Genomic DNA, 23981 nt, shown 5'->3' with positions numbered 1-23981 from the left:
CATTCCTTGTTGGATTTGCAATTGTGCTTTGGGAGAAGTATATGACTTAATGCTTCACTTCCAGTGCAGCTCCTTGCCAGGTGACCAAACGCTTTTCCCTGAACAGTTCTGCTGCATGAGGCTATATTTTTAGTACTTAACAACCAGGTGCTAAGTACTTGGGGCATTAAAGCAATCCCAAATTGTAATGTTTCCACTGCCGTGGTTCATAGTTAGAGGTTTCTCTTGTGCAGAATTGATCAGAAGATGAATTGATCGGTTTGGTTTGTCTGTTGAAAGTATTTTTTCACCATAAATGTCTTTTCCCATACAAAGCTATGCAGATTCAGTTTTTTCTATATATATTTTTTAGAACCACTTCAACATAATATTTAAGTGTATGGCTACTTGCTTATCCTTTTTTTTCTTTAAATTTGTAGTATTTGCATTTGCTTTTTTTAATCTTTTACAGTATGGATAGGCCAACCCTTTCAGTTCTTGATTAAACCTGTTTCTTTTGCCTATGTTTTAAGATGGCACAATGTTTAAAAAAATAAAAATAAAAAAATAATATATATATATATATATATATATATATATATATATATATATATATATATAAACTCTGTTATACCACATAATGTAGGAAACTGCAGGTTTTGTGTGTAAGAAGACATGCAACATAGGCTTTCCTTCCTGGGGCTGATAAAAAGAAATTATGAACAATATCCAACCTGTACGTTTTTGTCAAGTTCTCATTTGTTGATGAAAATTTTATCTGATTCCAATTTCATTTTACTAACTATAAAATCAATGTTTAAAAATGCTTCTGAGCCTTCCTGCTGTAAAACGTCTTTAATTGTTACCTTTAATTAGTATGAAAGCCAATGAATCTCACACTGCCAAGAAAGCAGTTATCATCTTTATATTAGCAATTAGCTCAGCTAGCATTTCTAAAACAACGTTCTGTGTGTATTCTCACTCTGAGACTAAAAATCCTTCCTGAAATTTGAGATTTAAAGGGAAGGATTGAAAAAGAGAAACTTTTCTGTGCTCCGTTGTGCCTTACTGTTACCTGCTGAATGTTTCCTCTCTGACACGTGTTGTCATTCAATATCTTGGTATTTCAAGCATTTCTGTGTATGGAAGAATATATTTAGATATTGTCACTTGGGTTTTGTGACGTAACGGACAGTTAGATTTTAATAACTCTTTTATAAAAGAAAAAAAAAACTTTCTTTTTAGATTTTTCACCCTGAGAGTAAAGAAGGACAAATTGGCTACTGTAAAATAAACAATCTCCACATGTAACGATGCCTTTGAATTCGGATTTAATATGCACATGCGAAATGTTTTGAAAGTTGCATGAATTAACTCTTTATTTGCACTTCTTACAGTGTATAGCTCACTAACCCAGTGGCCAGCATAGCATTGTACCATCTTCATATCTTAGCATGGTCCTTTATTCTTTGAATGCAGACATTCGGGACAAATATGTTGTTTTTGTTTTGCCAACTTCAGATAAAATTGTCCCTCAGCAATGACAGCAATTAACAAAACCTAATTTTTCAAACTATTTTTTTAACACATTCAACATGTGTGTGACGACATTCCTCAATTCAAGCTTTGTTTTGCAAGACAACGCAGGTACAAAATATGCTTTATTTGATTTTGAGAGTCCTAACCTCGCAACTCTTCGCTGTGTAGTTTCTCCAGCTGAGAGGATTCGGTTCATTCTGGGAGAGGAGGATGACGGCCCGCCGCCCCCGCAGCTCTTCACAGAGCTGGACGAGCTCCTGTCCGTGGACGGTCAGGAGCTGGAATGGAAAGAAACGGCCAGGTGAGCCACTCAGCAGTCGGCCCCTCGACCCAACTCCTCACTGCTCTGCAATGGGCAGAGTTGGGAGAAATTTCCTGCTTCACAGTCCTGAACGTGGAACACAATCCCAACATGTTTTATGATTGTGTAAGGAAATAGGTTGCACTCCAGTGAACTCCCAGTATGTTCTTATCTGATCGCGTTTTGCACTACCTGCCCTGTGAGACCAGGAAAGGGCTCAAACTCCCACATGATCCCAACAGGATTTAGTTTGGCACAGGCCCAACCTTTAACCTCTGGAACTACATTTCCACGGCTTGTTTTTCAATAAGATGAGATACAGGCATCAGTTCAAGCTATTTCTAAAGAAAAGCGTGCTTCCATAACGTTGACGTACGTAGTCAATGTTACAAGGCCGCAGAAATTTCCAAGGCGATAACAGATGCTCCTTGCAAGTTAAAATTCGTTCCTATTTAAGGAAGCAAGAGTCAAATGGGAGTGTCTGCAGATGAACTCCTACAAGTGAATGGTATCTCCTCTTTAGACAAGACGGCAGGTCGCAGGCATGTGGACGACGACCAAAGGGATACTCTATCCCGAGAGGAAACCCCATCCTCTGGCCTCATGTGAATAGTTCTTTGTACCAGTGACATGTGATGCCACTTATTATTAAAAAAAAAGAATCCTAGTCCCGGGGTTGTACCCTGAGGACAAGCTTAGCCAGGGTGCCAACAAAGTCTTGTTTCACCAAATGATCCGTGTGTGTGGTCTGAGCACCATTGAACACTGGCTTCATCACACTGGTACCTTGCTGTTTTTTTTTTTTTTTTTACAGCCACTGATTTAAGTTTTTACCTGAATGCTTTTGTTTACCATTTGGAGTGTGACCAATTCAAAAACAGGATTTGTAGCAAAGACAATCACACTCTGTACCTTTTTGGGTGTTGTCCAAGCAACTCTTGACATTGTCCCTTGCCTCTTTGTCTTCATCGTGCTGCGTCTAGGTGGATTAAGTTTGAGGAGAAGGTGGAGAAAGGCGGAGAGCGTTGGAGCAAGCCTCATGTTGCCACGCTGTCCTTACACAGCTTGATGGAGCTCAAAACGTACATTGAGAAGGGGACAATCCTGCTAGACATGGAGGCATCCACACTGCAACAAGTTGTCGGTCGGTGGAGTCGACGCACAAAAAAATCCACTGTTTTGCGGATGACACTGTCCTAATCCTTCACATCTCCATTTTACAGAGATGATCACCGACAGCCAGATTGAGACTGGTCAGCTGAAGGCAGACCTAAAGGAGAAGGTCGTGTACACGCTGTTACGAAAGCATCGCCACCAGACCAAGAAGTCCAACCTGCGCTCTCTTGCCGACATCGGCAAGAGCGTTTCCAGCGCAAGCCGGCTGTTTTCAAATCAGGAAAATGGTAATACCGATTTTCCTGAATTTTAGTCATTGTCAATTCCAGCATTTCTACCGTTTCTCCAAACACTAACTACCTTTTCTGCACTAATAGTTTTCTGATCCAATCTCTTTTCCTTCTTTTCTTCTTCCCCGCCCTTCCAAACTGTTTCTTCTCTCCCTTTTTTCCTGTCTCTCTTCCCCTCTCTCTTGATCTTCCTGGGGTCTGTGCTGGTTTCCTGCGTCCGGGGTGGGGACAGCACCGCGCTCCTCCTTCGATCACTCTGTGCCTTGTTTAATTCCACAAGACGCGGCGGAGTCATGCGAGGTCATGAGGAGCTCCAGCATGGGACACCTCTGTAAGTGAGGTCACGGCCCTCCATCTGAGAAGCGGCGCATAAGTGAAAACACGGGACAGAGCAGAGCCTCACTGACATTTACATTTAGACGTGTAGACTGACTCGAATGTGGACGCACTCTTACTAGAACGCATTAGAATTGGGCAACAGAGATTGTTATCGTCTCTGTTTTCTGCCAATAACGGCGAAGGAATAAAATTCCAAAGTTTACACTCTCTCTCTATTTGCTAATAGTTGCTTAAGCAGCATGTGTCTGCTGACGCCTACAAGCAGAAGCCCTGAGATGACCACACAGCCCAGCTCTCCTTGCTGAATGAACGGCCATCTGGCATTACTTGTTAAGCTTAAGCCTTGACACATTTAGCTGATATTTCTGGCTCCTTCTGTTTGCCCGACTCATGCTTTTCTTTACTCTTGCTCACCTCCTGTAAGGCAGAAAATGTCTAATTTACTGCGTCGTCCTGTCTTATTGATTCAAACATGGCATATGCATATGGTCTATCTGCAGGTAGCCCTACCACGACCCACCGGAACCTCACCTCCAACAGCCTGAGCGATTTCTCTGATAAACCAGAAAAGGATCAGGTAATGTGAAAGCACCATCCACATCCACATGTATAGATTTTTACCATAACCAGGCGGTTGTACCAACAGTTATCTCTCCAGACTTTTTTATTTAATTCTCCCTTTCCATCCTCCTCAGGGTGTATAGTTGAAATATAAACACAATTCTTGGTGTTTTCCTATTTTTAAATATTTCTCTGGCTGTAAACATGGGTAAATTGAGTTGAATGACTTTTCTTTGTGTGTTGCCGTGTTGATGAACATGCGAATGAATTACATGAATATTATGTTCGCTGGTGTTTCCCATTTTGAAGATTCAGATCAACTAAAAAAGTAAAAATACTCAAGGTACCTTGAAATGAGAGCAACAGTAAGTGTTGTACAATAATTTTTCGGGTTTGATTTTTTTTTCTTTTTGAGTATTTGTTCTAAAATACGTTGTTGCAAAAAACAATAAATAAAAAATTTCAGGCGTTTTCACACATCTTTGCAAGAGTTCCAATTATTGTGGCGGGGCTTTTTTATTTACATCATACATTTGTGGGGGGAAAAAAATGTGATAATCATAATACAGATCTTGGCTTCTCTAAGTTGTCTCCTGTCTGTTTCTGCCACCGCCATGGTTCAGGATGGAGTAGCTCTCTGTAAGTTGTTGTCATATTGATGGTGACGGATCCACAGCAGGAGTTAAAAGCAGGGCAGATCCGGTTAAAATGTAAAAACTTTTAATAACTCTGTGGATATGCTCAACCACTTTGGCCTTAACTACTTCCTTTTTTATTGATTGTTATTTAGGTCTTTATCTGTCGTCTAATTCATACGGCGATTAGACGTAATACTGTTGTTTACTTCTTATTAATTATTTGATGGCCTCTGCTTAAAAGAATTTGACCCAAATAAAGAGCAGCAGGCACATGACTCCTTGGATGTGGGAAGCGGACAGCGGCAAAGCGTTTCTATCACAACACTGCCTAATTAACCAAAACCTTCTGATGCTAATGCACACACATACAGATTTTTTTATGCTCTTATTTTATTTTTTACACTTGAAAGCAAAGTCAAACAGTTGAACCCTTAGTGTGCCAAGACACAGATATTTGTTTTACAGAACAACTCCATTGCTTATTGATGATTCCAAGCAATTTTCTTACAACACAATTGCACCACGTTTTGCTCATTTCGCACAGTTTCCTCAATGGGGAGGCAGTAGAAGGTTGTTGTCCTGGAGTGCATTGCCCTACCTTGATGAACCGGTGTGATCCCTGGGAGGGGTTGGCAGTACTTTTCACGTGGGTTCTTTTTTTGTCAAAGTAAAAGTCAGAATGAGTGCCTTCAACTATGAGTTTGAGGCAAGACGAGACTTTGCTCCGTGTCTTTAATCTGCTGCAACCTATGGGTGTTTTTAGGACTGTAACAAATCTGTTAACGTGTGTGTTTGTCCCCTTGTCAACTACAAAGTAAGACCGGTGTAGACTTTGGATATATGCGCTTGTCAGGTTTGTTTATTGGATGGCATAAAGTCAAGATGCGTTTTGCCACATAATTCAAGCAACGGGGCAGACACCACTGCTGTTCTACATGCTTAAAGGCAATAAAAGCAACACTACTTTCTTTGTCCTGTCGGCATGTTTTCATAATTTTAAAATGGAAGATATTGGATGAATCATATGTGCTTCATAAATCATCTTGCAAGCTAAGTATTGATCCTGAGGGTATTCTATGTTATTCCACTGCCTCACTCATTCACTCTGACTTCTCTCTCTCTGATTTGTTCCACAGCTGAAGAATAAGTTCATGAAAAAGTTGCCTCGCGATGCCGAGGCATCAAACGTGCTGGTCGGAGAGGTGGACTTCCTGGAAACCCCGTTTGTTGCTTTTGTCCGTCTGCAGCAGGCCGTTATGCTGGGAGCGCTTACTGAAGTCCCCGTGCCCACGAGGTACTCTGCTGTAAAAATCCTCCTGTGACCTACTGATGTCGCACGGAAACATGAATTAAACAAAACAAAACAAAATTAATACTTTCATGTCGTACCTAGATTTATGTTTGTACTGTTGGGACCTAAAGGAAAGTCCAAGTCTTACCGAGAGATCGGAAGAGCAATCGCTACCCTGATGTCCGATGAGGTAAGTCAATGTTGAGAATATGTTTTTTCTTAAAAATTATGGAAGAGATGTCCAGATCAAGATATTTCTTGTCTGCCAATACTAATTTAGTCATTTAAGAATAGACATTTGGTAAATATTAAGACCCAGTCTAGTAATATGCCAAAGGTAAAATAAAAATCAGTGTTTGCTACATGCAAACACTGATTTCACCACCTGGTTCATATTAGTTTTCTCCTGGTGTCAAATTTAACTGATTCACCAATAATGTTCATAATCTGTACAGTCTGCTGCCATTAATAAATTCCCCTCTTGCTCCTGCCACAGATGTTTCCATGCTAGGCTAACGGTTGCATGTTACTTTGTTTTATAGTGTCACACTTTGATCATTGTCTCGTATTTTAAAGCAGTTCCAGGTGATCGTTTGCGAAAAACGGTTTCAAAAGTTGGTTTCTTGCTTCGTAAAGCTTACCTTATATTCGCTTTGTACGTCTTAAACGTTAACAACCTGAGTTTCCGCTGCTTTCTGTGCAACCTTCTGAGCACGGAGCACGTGATAAACCACGGAAAGACAGGAAGCCACAGCAGCCAGTAAAGCATCTCTCTCCCCTGTTAACGTTATTGTAAAGGCCGAACACTAGGATTGTTTTGGAAAACCCAGATTTGTTGGATTAGTAAAATGATGCGGCTAGACTATCTGGCACCCTGGCAAGCAGTGCACAGGAGCAAACTGGTTGTGATTTTATAAAATTGGCCATGTAGCGTGTTCTCCACCAATAAGGAAACAGTCCCGCTGTCATCTAACTTCCAGTTGAAATTATAAGGAAACGATTGGAGTAAAGGATTTCTTAAATCTTCCTGCTTGGTGTCTTTTGTACACCTGCCACAATATTTGTCAGAAAGGTCGACGCCTTTAGCATTTTTAATACTGGGAGCACCTGGCCTGCATTTTTCCCACAGGCCTCAGCTCTCCCGGTCACATGCTCTCTGTTGATATAGTAGTTTTAGGAAGAGTTTTCTCTGGATTTCCTCGAGTTAAACTTTACGCCCTCAGCTCCCACCCAGAGTGGTCGTGTCGCAGGTTTGTCAGACGTTTGAAGTATTTTTGACTTGCTGCCTCACGTGTTGTTTAGTGGTAGTACTATACACACTGGAAGCCTCGGTGCTGGCGTAAACCCGTATGTGTGTGCGCATTGAGAAACATCTGCATAGCGGAGATTTTTAGGTGCCATAAATTACAGTCAGTGACGTGTCGTATCCTTCACTCCGGTAAATAAAGCTATTGGGAAATATTTATTTTCCACTCAGTTGTTGGAGTTGCAGACTTTTTTTTCTGTTTGTTTCTGTTTCCAGGCACTGGATTGCAAAAAAAAAAAAAAAGAAAAGCACACGTTCATTTCTTAAATGGTAATCGGTCGGTTTTGTTTCAATCGAAGGTGTTTCACGACATCGCCTACAAAGCGAAAGGCAGGAAGGACCTGCTGGCTGGAATCGATGAGTTCCTGGACGAAGTGATCGTCCTTCCTCCTGGCGAGTGGGACCCCGACATCAGAATCGAGCCGCCCAAGTCCCTTCCCTCCTCAGACAAAAGGTCTGATCTGATCCACATTTGATTAGCCATCACGTGACACCTTTAGTTTTAGTTTTGGTCGCCTAACTTTGTATTTTCAGATTTTACATTAGCGAATGGAAACATTTGGACGAAGCCTTTAAAGTAAACAAACCGACTCTGCTGTTTGACATGTTGCGTAATGCTTACGTTGCCGTCAGTGGCCTCACATCAAACAAAACCAAATAAGACCATGTGGGCGTGTGATCCTCTGAGAGCACAACATTTAATTAAATATCAAAAGTGAAGCAATCTGTTTTGACGTGAATGCCTGAGGATCTTGAGTAATATTCATAAAATCTGTTATGTTTCCACAAAATGGATCACCCCTTCAAAATACAAAAATGTCTGCCAGAAAAGTGAAGAAGAGAGGTTCTTTAATAAATGCTGATCGTGTTTTTCTAACACTCAAAGCGTGAGACTTTGCCACACAACAAAAGACGATTTTATTTTTGCTACGCATCCTTACAATAAACATTTATTGCATCGTAGATATTTATTTCAAGATTCTTTTTTTTTCTTCTTTAATCTGTAAGCAATACTTTTTTTTGTGCTTTTAAAGAAAGAACATGTACGCCGGAGGAGAGGCTCCTCAGATGAACGGGGACACCCCCCATGATACGGGACACGGAGGCGGAGGAGGAGGAGGAGGGCACCAAGTGGGAGAGGAGCTGCAGTGCACAAAAAAGTAATTCAAATTTTTCATGCCATTGTGAAATCGTTATAAGTTGTGAGACAAGTTTAAATGAGAACGACAGGAGCTGACAGCTTTAAAAAAAAGAAGCTTGGTATGTTTTGGAATTTTCTTGTGGAAAGTTTTTGACATGAGTGTATTAGCATCATTTTTTATAATCCTGATTGTCTCCAATTGCTGTCAGGAGGACACATGTCTGGAGTCAAATGAAAGTCTCTCAGCCTTTGTTCTCTAGTAAACTTTTTAGTGAGGAACAAGAAACTACAGAACAATGGACGCACTTCACAGCTGAATAACCTTATTGTGTTTCTTTTGTTCAGAACATTCCCCGTCTTATGAAACTCTGACAGAAACGTACCCAGGCCGATCTTTATCACACCTTGTGCACCTCCAATTTCTTTGATCAAACTGAGTTGTCACGTGAAGCTGACGAACTCCAACGGCTCTCTCTGTCTTTTTAAGGTTTTGCGGAGGTCTTATCCTGGACGTGAAGCGAAAGCTGCCGTTTTTCGCCAGCGACTTCTGCGACGCCCTCCACATTCAGTCTCTGTCTGCCATCCTGTTCATCTATCTGGGCACGGTCACCAACGCAATCACGTTCGGAGGTTTGCTTGGAGACGCTACAGACAACATGCAGGTAGCCTTACTCGTCAAAATGCCTTTGTTTGATTAAGAAAGCAAGGAGGAAATGAGGACGATGTAAAAAGTGCAGCACCTGGGCGACCGGATGTGTTACCTGTTAACTTTAAGTCATTTAAACAATCCCAAGTTTTGACGCGGAGTCAGTGGACGCTGAGTTGGCATCGGCCGTCAGCTGAGCTCATCGTTCCGTCATCGCTCCTCGTGTTAAACCAATTTTGTCTCTTCAGCTGCTAAGCCATGCTAATTTAAGGCTTAGAAGCTCATAATAAATCCATTTGCTGAACCAAACTGCGGATTCCTTTCAGGACTTTTTAACTTATCTATAATAGCACGCAGTGTTGGCCGCCGTCATTCACATGCACCTGTTAGGTGATGGCCTGTCTGGTGGGAGCCATACTTGCGTTGGCCTCTGCTGTGACGGACACATGCAGAGAGCATCGGCCATGTGCGGGGGATTTGCCAGAGCTGTAAATAACCACAGATCCAGATTACTCAGCCATTGTAGCCTCAGCATGGGTGTTAAATGAACCCCCCCCCTTCAATCCTGGACTTCATCACTGTTCCGCAATCCTGTTTTCTAATTTGGGTAAAGAGGGAATCCCTGCCCTGGGATAGCCTTTCTTAGTCATTGGTCCAGAGGTAGAACTCTGTTGTTCATTGTTCTCCTCAACATTATGCTGTAAACTAATAAACATTTAATGGGCCCACCCCAATTTATGCTATCTCCAAGAAAAACTAAAGTGTCATCTGCATAAGAACAAATTTAGCGTTGACTTGTGACGGTAAAGCTGTACAATACTTGTGATAAAATGTGTTTCTGGTACATTTATAGTCATACTTTGCTTCAATTCTTCACTCTGTCACCTCGGTGAAAACAATCTTAACTTGTTTTTGATGTGCGCCGCAGGGAGTACTGGAAAGTTTCCTCGGTACGGCGCTGTCAGGAGCAGTGTTCTGCCTGCTAGCTGGTCAGCCCCTGACTATCCTCAGTAGCACGGGCCCGGTGCTTGTGTTCGAAAGACTTCTCTTCAATTTCAGCAAGTGAGTACCTCCCAGTCAACCCTAGTCAGTCACAGGATTTCTCCTGTGACTGTATAGTCATCATGCAAACATGACGTAAAGAATAAAGACAAGAAGGAAATTCGATTGAGAATCCAGAGCAGCAGCTTTCAAGAAACTATCAACACGTAGAGCACGGCTTAAGCTTTGCATCGGATGTTTCTTTTTTTTTTTTTTAGATTGCTGCAAGTGGGCCGATAGTTCCTGGTGTAAATCTCTTGGCACTTATAGATTGTTCGCAGAACGGTTTGACTGTTAGCTTCCTGTTCTGATTGATTAGACAAGAACAGCGTCAAACCTTATTTAGAACACGATGTTGGGCACGCTGCAAAAAAACAAAAAAAACCCTGGTTCCTGTGATAGCGCTGAACTCAGCAGCATTCAGATGAGTGATCTTTCCTCACACGATGATAAAAATTGTACGTACAGAATCATTTTACAAACACTAAAGGCTGTTTAATGCCAACGTCTCTCTCTTGGCTCTGCTCTAAGCCCCTCAGTCGGTCTTCTAGCATTACCAGACAACATGCTGACTCTGTTCCGTTATCAATAATTCACTCTCATTTATTTTTACGCTGCGAGTGGAGAATGTTGTGGGTGTCTGTGCCCTGCAAGCGGTTCCGGCGTTCTTAGCAGCTGCTAGGCTGCACACAAGCGTTTCATGCCCTGCGCCACAGATGGTAAATAGATAAAAGCATGTGGTGCAGTTGCATGTGGAGCCCTTTAATTTAGGGTTTTGCTTTCTCTATCAAAGAGCTGTCATGGGCCTGGTACGACATTATCATAATAACATGATACTTAAACATGAAGGTATTTACACAAATATATTTAACAAAAATGTTCATTACTTTTATTTAAAGCAGAAAAGTAGCAGTTATTCCTACTGCTGCTTAAATAATATGACATCACCTACAACAGGTGCATCTAAAATCTTTGACTTGGAAATCGATGTTATTAGTAGAATAGCGTCTGTCAAAAGCAGGACGTTGAGGAAGGTTGGAGATTATTTCAAAACTTCTAAAATTGTAACACAAGTCCAAGAAGCCAACACTAGCTTGTTAGTCAGCTAACATTAGCTTGTCTGCTGCAGCTAATGCTGCGTGGCGTTTGCTTAAAAGAATATTGTATTGTATCACAAGAGCTTTTGTTTAATGAGTTTGTGTTAAAAATCTGAATTCTCAGAGGCGTAGCGGTCTTTTTAAGTTGCCACTTTCACTGAAACTATTTTGTTTTTTTTGTTCCCCCCCCTCCTCGTCCGTACTCAGAGACAATAGTTTCGACTACCTCGAGTTTCGGCTGTGGATCGGCCTGTGGTCTGGTTTGTTCTGCTTGGTGCTGGTTGCCACGGATGCAAGCTTCCTGGTGCAGTACTTCACACGCTTCACAGAGGAAGGCTTCTCTGCGCTTATCAGCTTCATTTTCATCTATGACGCATTCAAGAAGATGATAAAGCTGGCCCAGCACAACCCCATCAACTCGGAGTTCGATCACAACCTCATCACTCAGTACGACTGCCGCTGTGTACCGGGTGCGTATCCCGCAGCTTGACAGACCAAACCCGGTCACCGTGGTGCTGATTGATGTTGCTGAATTTGTCACGGTGCCGGGACTTGTGTGTTATTTACACGTCTGCGTTGGAAATAACAAATGACACTCCTGCTGACTTTCCCATCCTCTATATCAGATTTAAACTGACAAAGAGCGATTCAGCTGACATCAAAAGCATTCCCGCTTCACTGATTAGATATCATTGTTCCTTTTTTTTTTCCTTCTAGGTAATTCATCAACACTCTTTGATACTTCTGCCTGGACAAACCGTACTGATCCGGTATGTGGTGTCCTTGTCCTCTAAAAACACAAAACTGAACAGTGTAAACAGCCTGGATTCAGGGATCGGTTTTTCAAACTTGTTCTCACCCAACTCTTTGTTTACTCCTGGCCTCTCCAGCAGGAGAACGCCACCTGGGCGTCCCTGACCCAGCATCAGTGTAAGGAGTTTGGAGGGCTGCTGGTCGGAAAGGCCTGTGACTATGTGCCAGACATTACCCTGATGTCCTTCATCCTGTTCCTTGGGACCTACACCTGCTCCATGGCTCTGAAGAAGTTCAAGACGAGTAGATTCTTCCCCACAACAGTGAGTGATGAACAGTTGAACAATAGCTCATCTCTGACTGAGCTGTAGGTCTTTTTCAAAGGAGAACTGGCAAAGCTTTTGGTCTGTAATTCTGCAAAATGATAGAGATACAGAAGAATTTCTGCTGTATTGGCAGCTAAAGGCTCTGCAGACTATCGACTCTAGGGGGCGCTATACCACTGGAAGCCTTACTTCTGACATTTTTGTTTGTACAACACCAGGCCCAAAATCGGCGTGTCCCTGAACCTTCAGAGACACATAAAGACAGTTCAAAAGTCGGCCTTCCATCACCTGAAGAACATTTCTAGGATCAAAGGACAAAAGTCCAAGCAAGATCTAGAAACTCCTCCATGTGTTTGTCTTTTGTCTACGCTGCATCCCCAGAAGCAAACATGGAGAAGCATCATTCAGCTTTTATGCACCACAAATCCAGAACAAACTTCCAGAAAACTGCAAAGATGCCAAAACACCTAGTTCCTTTTTTTAAATCGAGACCAAAAACCCAGCGGTTTAGAGTTACCTTTGATTAGTAATCAGTGGAACATTTTCAGCTATTTTCTTTTCCTTAAAATAAACTCTCTAACCTACAGTGATGTTGTCCCCTGTCTAGGTGAGGAAGCTCATCAGTGACTTTGCCATCATCTTGACCATTCTTCTCTTCTGTGGCATTGACGCCTTGGTCGGTGTGGACACTCCAAAGCTCATAGTGCCTAGTGAATTTAAGGTAATCGCTACACATTTCAAATACACATAGATGCATGGTTTTCAATGTGGGCTTGACGTCTTGGTGCTGGATATGCTTTAGACCAGGGTTGTCCAAACTTTTGACACATGGGCCAAAATCGTCAAGTCAAAACGACTTGAGGGCCAAGAAAATATTCTTTTATCAATTCAACAATAAACTAAGCATGTGATTTTTTTTTAGTTAAACAAATAAAGTAGTCAGATTTGTTGTTAGAAAGGGGGTGTGGATATTATTATTGCTACAAAAATGTTGCTGTATTTAAAAAATGTTTTGCAAATTTTCTACATATCAACAGGAAAAACTATAACCTTTAGTCATTTCTGAGCCATAAAATCAATATCTAGGTTGCAGTTTATTTGAAAACTCTTACTGTTTTAATCCATGTTAAATACATTAATTAGAAGCAGATTTGGGTGCATCAAACTCAGCTTTTGAGTAAAAGTGGATGGATGTGGGTGCTTGCTTGCAAGAGAACGCTAAGAGAGTGGTCATTCAAAGACCAGTGATTGTTTTATTGCCAACATTTTTTTTTTTTATTGTGAGAAAATCTGACTTTGTCTGCGATAATTTTGCCCCAACTAAAAATGGAATAGTCTCCATTTACATTCGACACCTGTGCTGGGTTGGCCAAACATGCCGTTCTTGAACTGAAGTCAGTCTGGGGGCCTCACACGGGCCCCCGGGACGCTGGACGCCCCCTCCACCTTAGACAGAGGCCGGTGCTGTGGTGAGCAGAGTGCTGTTTCCTTAGATTACACTGTTAATGATCCATGTTTCTGCAAGAAAGCCTCCCTAATTCCTTAAAGTCCCCTGCTCAATGCGCTCTTTGTAGTTTGCTCAGTTGGACACATATTACCTTGAAACTAAGACACAGGCATGCTTGGAGATTTCTGAGCTCAAATGTTGGACGGCTGGCTGGTAGGCCTCCCTTTCGGTGGAGGAGTGGGCAAAAGGTGGTTACAGGTGATGTGAGAACCGACACTCTTCTCTTTGCGAGCACAGAGGCGGCTTTCTTTGCACATAATAATGCACAAGTAATCGAAACCTTTGGGTTTGGGTACCTGCTTCCTTAATTTCATGCTTCGGATGTTAGCCATGTTCTTGCATGTGGATTGTCCAACAGAAGTATTGACCATTACAACTAATGCTTTTTTCCCCTTTATTTTTCTTTATTCAGCCCACGAGTCCAGCACGGGGCTGGTTTATTCCTCCTTTTGGAGGAAACCCCTGGTGGGTGTACCTGGCTGCTGCACTTCCCGCCCTCTTGGTCACGATTCTGATCTTCATGGATCAGCAGATCACTGCGGTGATTGTGAACAGGAAAGAACACAAGCTAAAGGTAGGCAGTTCACCTGAACGTTGTCAAATGTACGAAGAAGATCTTTATATCTGTCATACATCAGTAATCACATTTTTTTTAAAGGAAAATTGAACATTTTGACCTTGTAAAGTACTGCAGTGGCAAAAGGTTCATTTTTGAACCACCAACTTAAGAAATATTTTGGAGCTGTATATGATAACTACTTTTAAATTACATTGGAAAAAAGATGGTGAAGACAAAGAGCTCAGTAATAAATGAGGCGTTTAAGTACATGGGGCAGAAAGGACTCTTTTTTTTTTAATTTAAGCTAGTTTTCATTCATTCACAAAGGTGGGTAGTGTAGAGTATAAAATCATTAACTTCTGGCTCGTTATATTCTCTTGTCCTCCCGGATTCAATGATTCCATTCGTGGAAACAAAAGCCACACAGAGATGACAGTCAACGCTCCACGTCATACATTTTCAGAGTTTATTTTAATATTTAAAAGCATAACATGACATCAGCAACACAGACACTTCATACAGACTAAAACAGACATTCATTTACCTGAGACAAATGGAAAAGAAGAAGAAAGAAAGAAACAAAGAAAGAAAGCAAAGACGTCTTTGGAGAGTTGCAAGAGCAAATCTGATTTGTTACTCCTGAGTACAAACTTTTATATAAAGGCGTATTCTTGTCTTTAATTTATTCAAATAAGGCGTATCATTGCTCATCCAACCAGGAGCTGTCTCTGACCCTCTTTAAAGTTAGAAACTCCCTGCAATTTGTTTTCAAGATCAAACATCAGTTGTCTCCTTTATCTAAACAAAGTGGAAGCAGAGCTTCTCCTCCACTGGTCTGAACTCCTGCTGTTTTATAGCTCATCACAGATCAGTGTGAAAGCTGGAACTTCTCCTGATTGTTTCCCACACAGACAAAAGGGTAGATCACAAGATTCGGCAGGCAATCTGCTGTAGCTACAGGTAACCTAAAGATTAGTCCAAAAACTATAATTAGGCTATTTCAATCAAGACATGTTGCTAAGTTTTAAAACTAGCATATTTTAAATTTATTTTCTTAACAGTAGATACAATACAACACAAAATATTCACAGCTATTTAAGCTTTTTCCATAAGTAATGTGAAAGGCCAGCTCATTTAGTCAGTAGTGCCAGGCATTTCATATTTTTACTCAAGTAGAAGTAAAAAGTAGTCCTCGGATTTAAAAAAAGAAAAAGGTCTTTGGTTAAAAGGCAACTCAAGTATCGAGTAACTGATCAAAACTTCGGTCACTTAATTTTTTTTTTTTAAATGACATCATTAGATAAACCAAAACCTAAAGTTATGTGGAAATGTTGGTATTTTAAAGACCAAAATGAAAATAATTCCTATAAATAAAATAACTACAAAACAACCAAGTCCAGCAAAAGAACAATTTTTTTCCCCCCAAAAAATTATTTCAATATAAAACACACAACGTAGGTGTGTGAATCTTTGGTTAAAATAAGCTCGTTTTTAATTCAACGAAGTCCCTCGTAGTGGGCCGAGAATCCAGAAATCCTTCTGTTGTAAGAGTAGCGATGCTTCATAGTAGGATTATTCAAGTAAAATTAAAAAGTACATCATAGTAAAAAGTTACATCTACTCCAGTAGATGCATCCATCATAACCCTATCAAACCCGTTGTCTTCTCCCTGTTTGTGCTCAGAAAGGGGCCGGTTATCACCTGGACCTGTTCTGGGTGGCCGTCCTGATAATTCTCTGCTCCTTCATGGGGTTGCCATGGTACGTAGCTGCTACCGTCATCTCCATCGCCCACATTGACTCTCTGAAAATGGAGACCCAGACCTCCGCCCCCGGAGAGCAGCCCAAGTTCCTGGGCGTCAGGTGAGTTGTTGCTTCATTTTTATTTATTTCTTCTATCATATTTACGGCCGTTTTTTCACGTGTTTTCAAGTATTGGTGAGAAGGATCTCACCGAGTGCTTCTATTAAAAATCTCCTATTCCAATTTTTTAATACATTTGTGGCATATAAATACACTCAGTGTGTAAAAGTCAAACTAATTGCTGTATTGCTCAGATCAGGAAAACATTTTTTTCTAAAAAAAAAGTTCCGATCAGTTTCCATGACGTCGTCGTCGGTCTCTATAGCTGATGACATAAATTTCCATAACATTGTTTTTATGAACTTTTCCCCCCTTTTACGTGCTAAGAACCCATCATAAAGCTTCAGAAGTCAGAGTCCTTGCATGTGAAAACTTTCAGGCTTTACAAATGATGTTGATTTTCCTATTTCTTCCCCTTCTTCTCCCCCCCCCACGCCCTCATCCAGGGAACAAAGAGTCACTGGCATCTTTGTGTTCCTCCTGACAGGACTCTCCGTCTTCATGGCTCCTATACTGAAGGTATTCCGTCCAGCTCCTAATTCCTCCATGGAAACGCGGATTACAGTCCGTCCCTTTTGGACGAGCTCTCGTCACTTGTCTTTATGTTTTAAAAATCATTTAAAATCTTCCACTCATCCGATTAGAAGCCCCCGTACCTGAACTAATTCGATGTGAAATTCATCAGGACTTTAAGCTCCAGTTGGAGAAGAGTGTAGAGTTTCCATTCCCTCATTAAGCTGGGAAAGAACCTGAGCGGAGGCTGTTGTTGGAGCTGCTGCGCCCCCTAGTGACCATTTTGTTTTCCAGGCGTGGAAAAGTAGATTCCCCTCAAACTGTTGTCTAATCTGCTATCTGTGAGCTACTTTAAACTAGCTGGAGCTTTAACACACAAAACTATTCTGGTTTCTTATTTATAATTTAACTTTAGCTGCTGATACTACATTCATCTGCATGTATAAAATGGATATTGTTTTTGCTTTGTTCTCTGCAGTTCATCCCGATGCCTGTTCTCTATGGTGTGTTCCTCTATATGGGCGTGGCGTCTCTTAATGGTGTCCAGGTGAGTTGCTCTACTCTAACTAGCTTATACGTTACTTTTTCATAGCCCTCTGTGAGTCTCACATTTGATGTTGCAATAATAAACTTCACAGTTGCTCATTGAGATTTTGTGCAGCAAACCATCATTAAGTGGATAGTTGTGAACATTTATTTTTGTTACAAAATCTACAAAAAAAAAAAGGAATTATCTAAGGAGGAAACTGCATTTGAATTAAATACAAAATAAATTTGTGTACCAGGATGGGCTGAATACAAATGCACAAATCCACACTTTTCAGAATAGTATTATTATTTACAAAAACTCAAGTCATTTTCTTTTCAGAGTTATGCAAATACTCTTTTGGGCTGTCACATACATTTTCCCCCTCTCCAAAAATGTTTCCAATTACATTCGGTTTAGTTACAATGGCAAAGAGGAGTTAATATTAGTATTGGTAGGCACTAGGTATCGTCATAGCAACACATGTACATAACCTGAAAAGAGCCAAACTATTGAATGAGTAACTATAACTACAAACCTGTATATTCTTGGCATATAAGTACTGTTCAGTATCACCTGTTGTTGTGTAGATTCTTGTCCATCAGTGTTTAAATCACTGATCAAAAGTTGGGTATTGTAGTCAGAATTGAAACCAAACAGCCAAACAGAGATTTGTGACGGGCTGGCCCTCCTTTTGTAAAATGACAGGCTTGTTCTTTGTTGCTTTTTACTTCCAATAAAACTAGTTAAGAACCAGTTCTCAGGCGCCAGCCTTTCTCTGAACGCTTTTGTGGGGAAAAAAACCCCACAACAGAAGTACTGATTTCTTTTCATTTCATTTTTCTTCATCTCATTGTCTGCTTTGAATAAAAAATCAAAATCCCCGACAGTTCATGGACCGTCTGCAGCTGCTCCTCATGCCAGCCAAGCACCAGCCGGACCTCATCTACTTGCGCCACGTTCCCCAGAGACGCATCCACCTCTTCACCTTCATCCAGGTCCTGTGCTTGGCTCTGCTCTGGATCCTCAAGTCCACCGTGGCCGCCATCATTTTCCCCGTCATGGTGAGGATTGCCTGACGTGTAGCCGAGTGAAAACTGAAGCACAAAGGACAGGGCCGGACTGTGTGTCTGAAAAAACCACGAGTACCACGAGAAAAACGTGCTATATCGGCTGACATCGATTAAATGTCAATATCAGTAATTGTTTATTTTTTGTTTTAAATATCTGAAATACTACAAAACTGGTAGCATGACCTTTCCTGCTCTAGCCACGGTTTTCCATGCCATTGTACATTTTAAGCCGTTACGAGGCACGGTGGCAAAAACCGAAATTGTTGCCTTGCACATTACTCTGCAGGTTGTTGCTAGTGAGTGAGTTAGTTGATGCCACCAATCTAATCATGAGAAGTTAAGCCGCTAAAGTCTTTCCTCTGCCTACATCTTCAGAAATGCTGCACAGTTCTGAATAAGACTTCAGTAAATATCCTATACATTGAATATTCCATAAGATGTGTATATCGATCGATACTGACAATGCGTTTATCGCGATACGTATTGCTACGGATTGATAAATTCTCCAACCTTCTGTTGAGAATGATTTCCCTGCGCTTCCATTCGCAGATTTTGGCGTTGGTTGCCGTACGAAAGGCCATGGACTACGTGTTCTCCCAGCACGACCTCAGCTACCTGGATGACGTGATCCCGGAGAAGGACAAGAAAAAGAAGGAGGACGAGAAGAAGAAGAAAAACAAGAAGAAGGGAAGCATCGACAGTGAAATTGACTACGTAAGTAGCCGTCGGCGGGACAAATGGGAGACAAATGGCACTTTTTCTCGACTCCACTGTTGATGTGACGTGTCAGAAAGTAGCTCTCCAGCGGTTAATGTTGTCCCTCCGTCCTCCCACAGTCCGACTACCCCTACCATGAAAATATCCCCTCTATAAAAATCTCTATGGAGATGATGGAACAGGAGCCCATGTTGGGGGATAAATCTTTGGATAGTGAGTACTACTGGCCAGGGATTGCTTCGCTCCCGCTAAGAGAGCTGCTCAGACTTTGCTTCTCGAAGCTTCTTCTTCTGCCGCGCTCACCCTTTAGTGCTGACTCTGACTTCCTGCCCAGCTCAATCCGTTAGCGGATAGGTTCATGTTGGAACCCTAAGAAAATAATAAAAATAAAAAAATAAAGCTTTGCACTGCTTGCTTGCTTTTTTTTCCTTCTCTAGTTTTTGCTTCTGCAGCCTAATTTGAAATTTAGGATTTTGACAAAACACTTTTGCTGTTTTTTTTCCCCCCCTCAGGAGATTCGCCGCAAACTTTCCTTAACCCCCATTCACCGTGCTGAACAGTACTTTGGCTCCCCCACTGTGTAAGTGAGTACCATCCTCCTTTTGCACAGCTGTCCTATATATTGTTTTACAATTATAAAAAAGATTCACTTGCAATTAGAACCTCTGAGTTAACAAACGTAGGGTCATAACCAGCGTTTCCTTTAGTTATCGATTAATCTACCTAACAATTATTCTGACGATTAATCGATTAATCGAATAAGTAAAATGGTAAATTCTACAGATTTTTTATTTAAGATTTTTTTTCATGCAATTTTAAAAATACATTAAAATTAAATTTCTTTTTTAAAATAAGGAAATATTTTTATTACGAAAATTGTGTCTACAGCTAAAACTAATGTATTTCTAACATCAACATGTGAAAAGCTCAGACATTTGTGCTTGAAAAGGCCACAGTGTCGGGCTGATTTGTTGATTTTTTTTTTTAATTGACTGGTTAATAATTGCATATTAAAAATATACTTATAGGAGATTTTTTTTTTTTTACAGAATTTTAAACTTTTGAAGTTCAAATTATACCACTAGATGAGTTCTGGGTAGAATGTATTTACATTTTTTTTATTATCTTAACTTCAAAATGTGTAGATTTTTTTCCTACAATTTTAGCTTAATTTCTACTCTGAGTGTGTTGTTCTTTTAGCAAATGGCCATTTTTTAATGTGTGTACTCCAGTTAACGATTAATCTATTACTGACTAAGTTGATGATTATTTCAACAACTGAATAATCACAATTAATCTGATTAGTCGTTTCAACCCTAAGCAAAAGTTTGCAAAAGTATCACTGCAGACTCCCAATTCAGCTCAGTTCTGGACTTTGACTGGACTCAAAAATTGCACAAGAGTTTATTGAGATGTGGCAGAATAATCAGGGCTGAATCCAGCAGTTAACTAGACATTTTTGTAGATAAATATGTTTTACTTTAGAATAAATTAAAGACATTGAGGTTTATGGTTGCAAAATGCGACGAAATCTGAGGCGATGTGAAGGCGGCGAGATGCTTCATGTCACTTTATTTTTGTGTCTTTCTCTCAGTTTCGGCTGCGGTTCACACGGCTCACCTCGGATTAGGATCGACCGGGAGGATAACGGCTCCCTCGGCAGGAAGAGCTCTGAAACTGAACTGTGAAAGAAAACTGTACACAAACAGCACAACACTGCAAACGTCCTCTTTTTTTTTTTGAACTTTTATTTTATTACCACAGTGCCGATCTGTAGCGGTTATTTCTATGACAGTTCACACGAGGATTTCAATCCAAATAGCTGGAAGTATTTCGTCTTAACACTTTTGGTGGTACTGAGTTTTCAGCGTCGTCAGCTGGAAAACAAGCAGAACGTCACCTGACTTCACTTTTGAAAGTATGTGTTATTAATTAATTTATTAAACATAACGTTTGTAGGCATCAACAGAGGTCCTGGAAGCAATGGCAATTATATGATTTGCTTAAGTCAGTTACTCTGTACATACCAATACCCAAAGTTTTAAATTTTTTTATTATTATTGTCATGAAACACTCGCATGCAAGTTTCTTGTTTTAGAAAGAAATCTTCACCTGAACGTCGCTGGGATCCATGTCTTCCTTTTACATGTTGCGAACAAAACGGCCTACACAAAGTCATCTATGCAAAAACCACAAGCCGACTTATAAACATTTTAACGGATTTGTTCCAACAAATTAAAAAAAAACAAAATTAAAAATAGCAGCTTCGTCTCAGTATCAACACAGGTTTCATCTTCATTTTTATTTTCCCCAGCCTCATTTACCTTTTTCTATATATTTATTGTTGTATTTAAACACACAGTAAAATAGCTTGCTGGTTGGATTTTATGAAAGAGATGGAAATAGTTTTTGTTTTTTGTTTTTTTTCACTTTGTCTTCTCGGTGGTCTGCGTCCACTCAGCTGTCGTTTCCCTGTTTACAGAGTCCAGGATGTTTGAAACCCTCACGTAGCTCTACCTCTTCTTCTCTTTAGGTGCCAGACATGTTTGTTTTGTTCTTTTTTTAATGATTGAAATGCGTCTATTGTGCAATGGTTTCTGATCAAACACTAATCTGATTTATTCCGTATCTCCTCAATTTGGCACTGTATAAATGTCAGATTCATTTTACGGCATATTATTACTGTCATTATTGTTTTTTTTTTAATCATTGTAAAAAGTGAAATAGCAGATATGTGAAAGGGTAAATCCACCTGATTTAAAAAAACAACAACAATGTTTGCATTTGAACTGAACATGGCATTAATATTAATATACGGCAACTCGTTCTTTTGATGATATTTCAAACACTGAAGTCGAGGAGAATAAAAGGATTCAGCTCGTCTTATGACTTCAGTGTGCTGCTGGTCCGCGAGACAATCGATTCTTTTATTAGGTAGCTTTTATTTTACAATGTGATCTTATACAGAGGCTGATGATTTGATTAATATTTAATCTTTAAATACTTTTTAGGTTGTAGTCTTTGTTTTGTTGTTGTTTTTTTTTAATAATGCAAATCCAAATTCAGACCAGCTACTGCTTCATTGTCTTTTGGAGTAAAAAGTCAGAAAAGATGCATACAGTGCTGCAAAATGTGTTTGCCTACTTACAGATTTTCTTTTTTTTTCTACGTTTTTGCTATTTGGCCACATAAAAATGTGAAAGACCATCTAATGAAGTACACAAAGAAAATCTCAGTGAGCAAAACCAGCAATCTTCTGTCTTTTTCTCTTTTTTTCATTTATTGGAGAAAAACCTGCACAAATCAGGCCAACATTATGTGGAAATAATCGATCCCATTGAAATTCCTCGACGTCTTAGTAGAAAGTCTGGACTTCCACTGGGGGAGTGTTTCAGATGTTTGCTGTCCTGCTGCACAACCCAACTTTACTTGACCTGAAGGTCACAAACTGATGAGCAGAATTTCTGGTTTTGTGAATCACTAAACGTTTGTTCAGATCTTGAAGTTGCATTTTCCATTTTTTTTTTAAATGCTCTTAACAGCAGAAATATCTTCTAAGTTCCACTTTTGTTTCTTTCAGTTGCAGAATATTTCCCTAAAAGCCTTGGGGATGAACAAAATAGTTTTTGAAAAACATGTGACATTGCCCTTTCTGTTTTGTTTTTTTTGTTTGTTGTTGTTTTTTGCCAGTGAATTCTCCCATGGTGGCTGTTTTGACCCAATCTCTTTCTTGTTTTTAAGTCAGGAACCCTGAGGCTTGACTTAGTTTAGGACTTGTTCTGTTTTTTCCCCCTGACTTATTTGCTGAATTTTTAACAAGCTGGAGTATTAAAAATGCGTCCAAATCGCAGCTAAATCACCTTTTTCACATGGGGTTGGTTCCTCTTAAATCTAGATTGATGATCTGAAACATGCGACTGAAAAGCCAAAACAAAAGAAATACCTAATTTTGGACAAATGCTTGTTGCAGCACTGTATTCCGATTTTCATTTAGCAAACACATTTCCAATGTTCCTACTCAATCAAGCTCATCACCGGTACCAAACTGATTTATGCAAATGATTTTATGTGTGTGTGTTAATGCATCCAAATCATTTGAGCTGTGTAAACATATTACTTCCAACATTACAATATTCTCATGCGCACACTATTTTGTCACTCATTGGTCTTGCTAAACGGCTCTGATTCATCTCTTACAGTATGTTTTTTTTTTTTTTATAAATGTGAATCTAATGACTGTTAACATTGCATTTTTTTCTTCCTCCCACTAATCCAGCCCACCGGGTCTTCCTCTTTGTTTCCGTACTCTGTACATCTTGAAACGCCGGCCTCTCTCATTCTGCTTCCATACCTGTTATATTTATCATCCTGTGACACTGAAACCAATTTTCTACCACGCATCGTATGTGCTAAACTGTCAGGCTACTCCGAAGGAATTAAAGTGTCAGTGTTTTTCTATGAGATAGTGTTTTAAATGAGAGCAATAAAACAATCGGAATGATTCTTAAATGTGTTGTCGTCTTGTTTTTTTTTTTTTTTACACACACACACACACATATATATATATATATATATATATATATATATATATATATATATATATATATATATATATATATATATATCTCAGAAACAATTTGCATTCAAATTTTCCTGATTACAGGAAAGACACTTCTTCTCTGCTTGTGACAGCTGTCTGCTCGCTCAGGAAAGGTTGATCTTTTTTTTTAATCCCTTGGAGGAGTGAGGTGTTTTTCTTTTTCATGTTGTCTGTCCATGTGGCTTCACCTGCTGCTTTGCTGATTCCAGATAACGAGCGCTCTCTCTCTCTGTCTCTCTCTCTCTCTCTGTCTCACTGTC

General features: G+C 40.1%; 1 protein-coding gene across 8 annotated transcripts in view; it reads left to right on the top strand.

The window, feature by feature from the left end:
- The window catches only part of LOC103473356 (electrogenic sodium bicarbonate cotransporter 1-like), a 42117-nt gene extending 18487 nt beyond the window's left edge, over positions 1-23630 (top strand). For 2 of the 8 annotated variants that reach the window (XM_081614036.1, XM_081614035.1), the window contains exons 4-26: positions 1687-1819; positions 2803-2963; positions 3043-3222; positions 4065-4141; positions 5900-6057; positions 6157-6244; positions 7660-7814; positions 8395-8520; positions 8989-9163; positions 10076-10209; positions 11493-11755; positions 12003-12055; positions 12176-12361; positions 12972-13085; positions 14284-14445; positions 16114-16292; positions 16739-16811; positions 17284-17352; positions 18222-18395; positions 18954-19118; positions 19241-19334; positions 19634-19705; positions 20716-23630. In XM_081614036.1, coding sequence (XP_081470162.1) covers positions 1687-1819; positions 2803-2963; positions 3043-3222; positions 4065-4141; positions 5900-6057; positions 6157-6244; positions 7660-7814; positions 8395-8520; positions 8989-9163; positions 10076-10209; positions 11493-11755; positions 12003-12055; positions 12176-12361; positions 12972-13085; positions 14284-14445; positions 16114-16292; positions 16739-16811; positions 17284-17352; positions 18222-18395; positions 18954-19118; positions 19241-19334; positions 19634-19677 — 2963 coding nt within the window. In that variant the 3' untranslated portion in view covers positions 19678-19705; positions 20716-23630. Of the gene's footprint in view, positions 1-1686; positions 1820-2802; positions 2964-3042; positions 3223-3457; positions 3557-4064; positions 4142-5899; positions 6058-6156; positions 6245-7659; positions 7815-8394; positions 8521-8988; positions 9164-10075; positions 10210-11492; positions 11756-12002; positions 12056-12175; positions 12362-12971; positions 13086-14283; positions 14446-16113; positions 16293-16738; positions 16812-17283; positions 17353-18221; positions 18396-18953; positions 19119-19240; positions 19335-19633; positions 19706-20715 lie in introns of all 8 variants that reach the window. The other 6 variants (XM_081614030.1, XM_081614029.1, XM_081614032.1 and 3 more) reach the window with 5 other exon arrangements.
- The last annotated feature ends 351 nt before the right edge of the window (positions 23631-23981 follow it).

This window comes from Poecilia reticulata, chromosome 12 (assembly GCF_904066995.2).
Source record: "Poecilia reticulata chromosome 12, P_reticulata-male-v2, whole genome shotgun sequence".
Lineage (NCBI taxonomy): Eukaryota > Metazoa > Chordata > Actinopteri > Cyprinodontiformes > Poeciliidae > Poecilia > Poecilia reticulata.
This window is presented reverse-complemented; position numbering and strand designations above follow the sequence as displayed.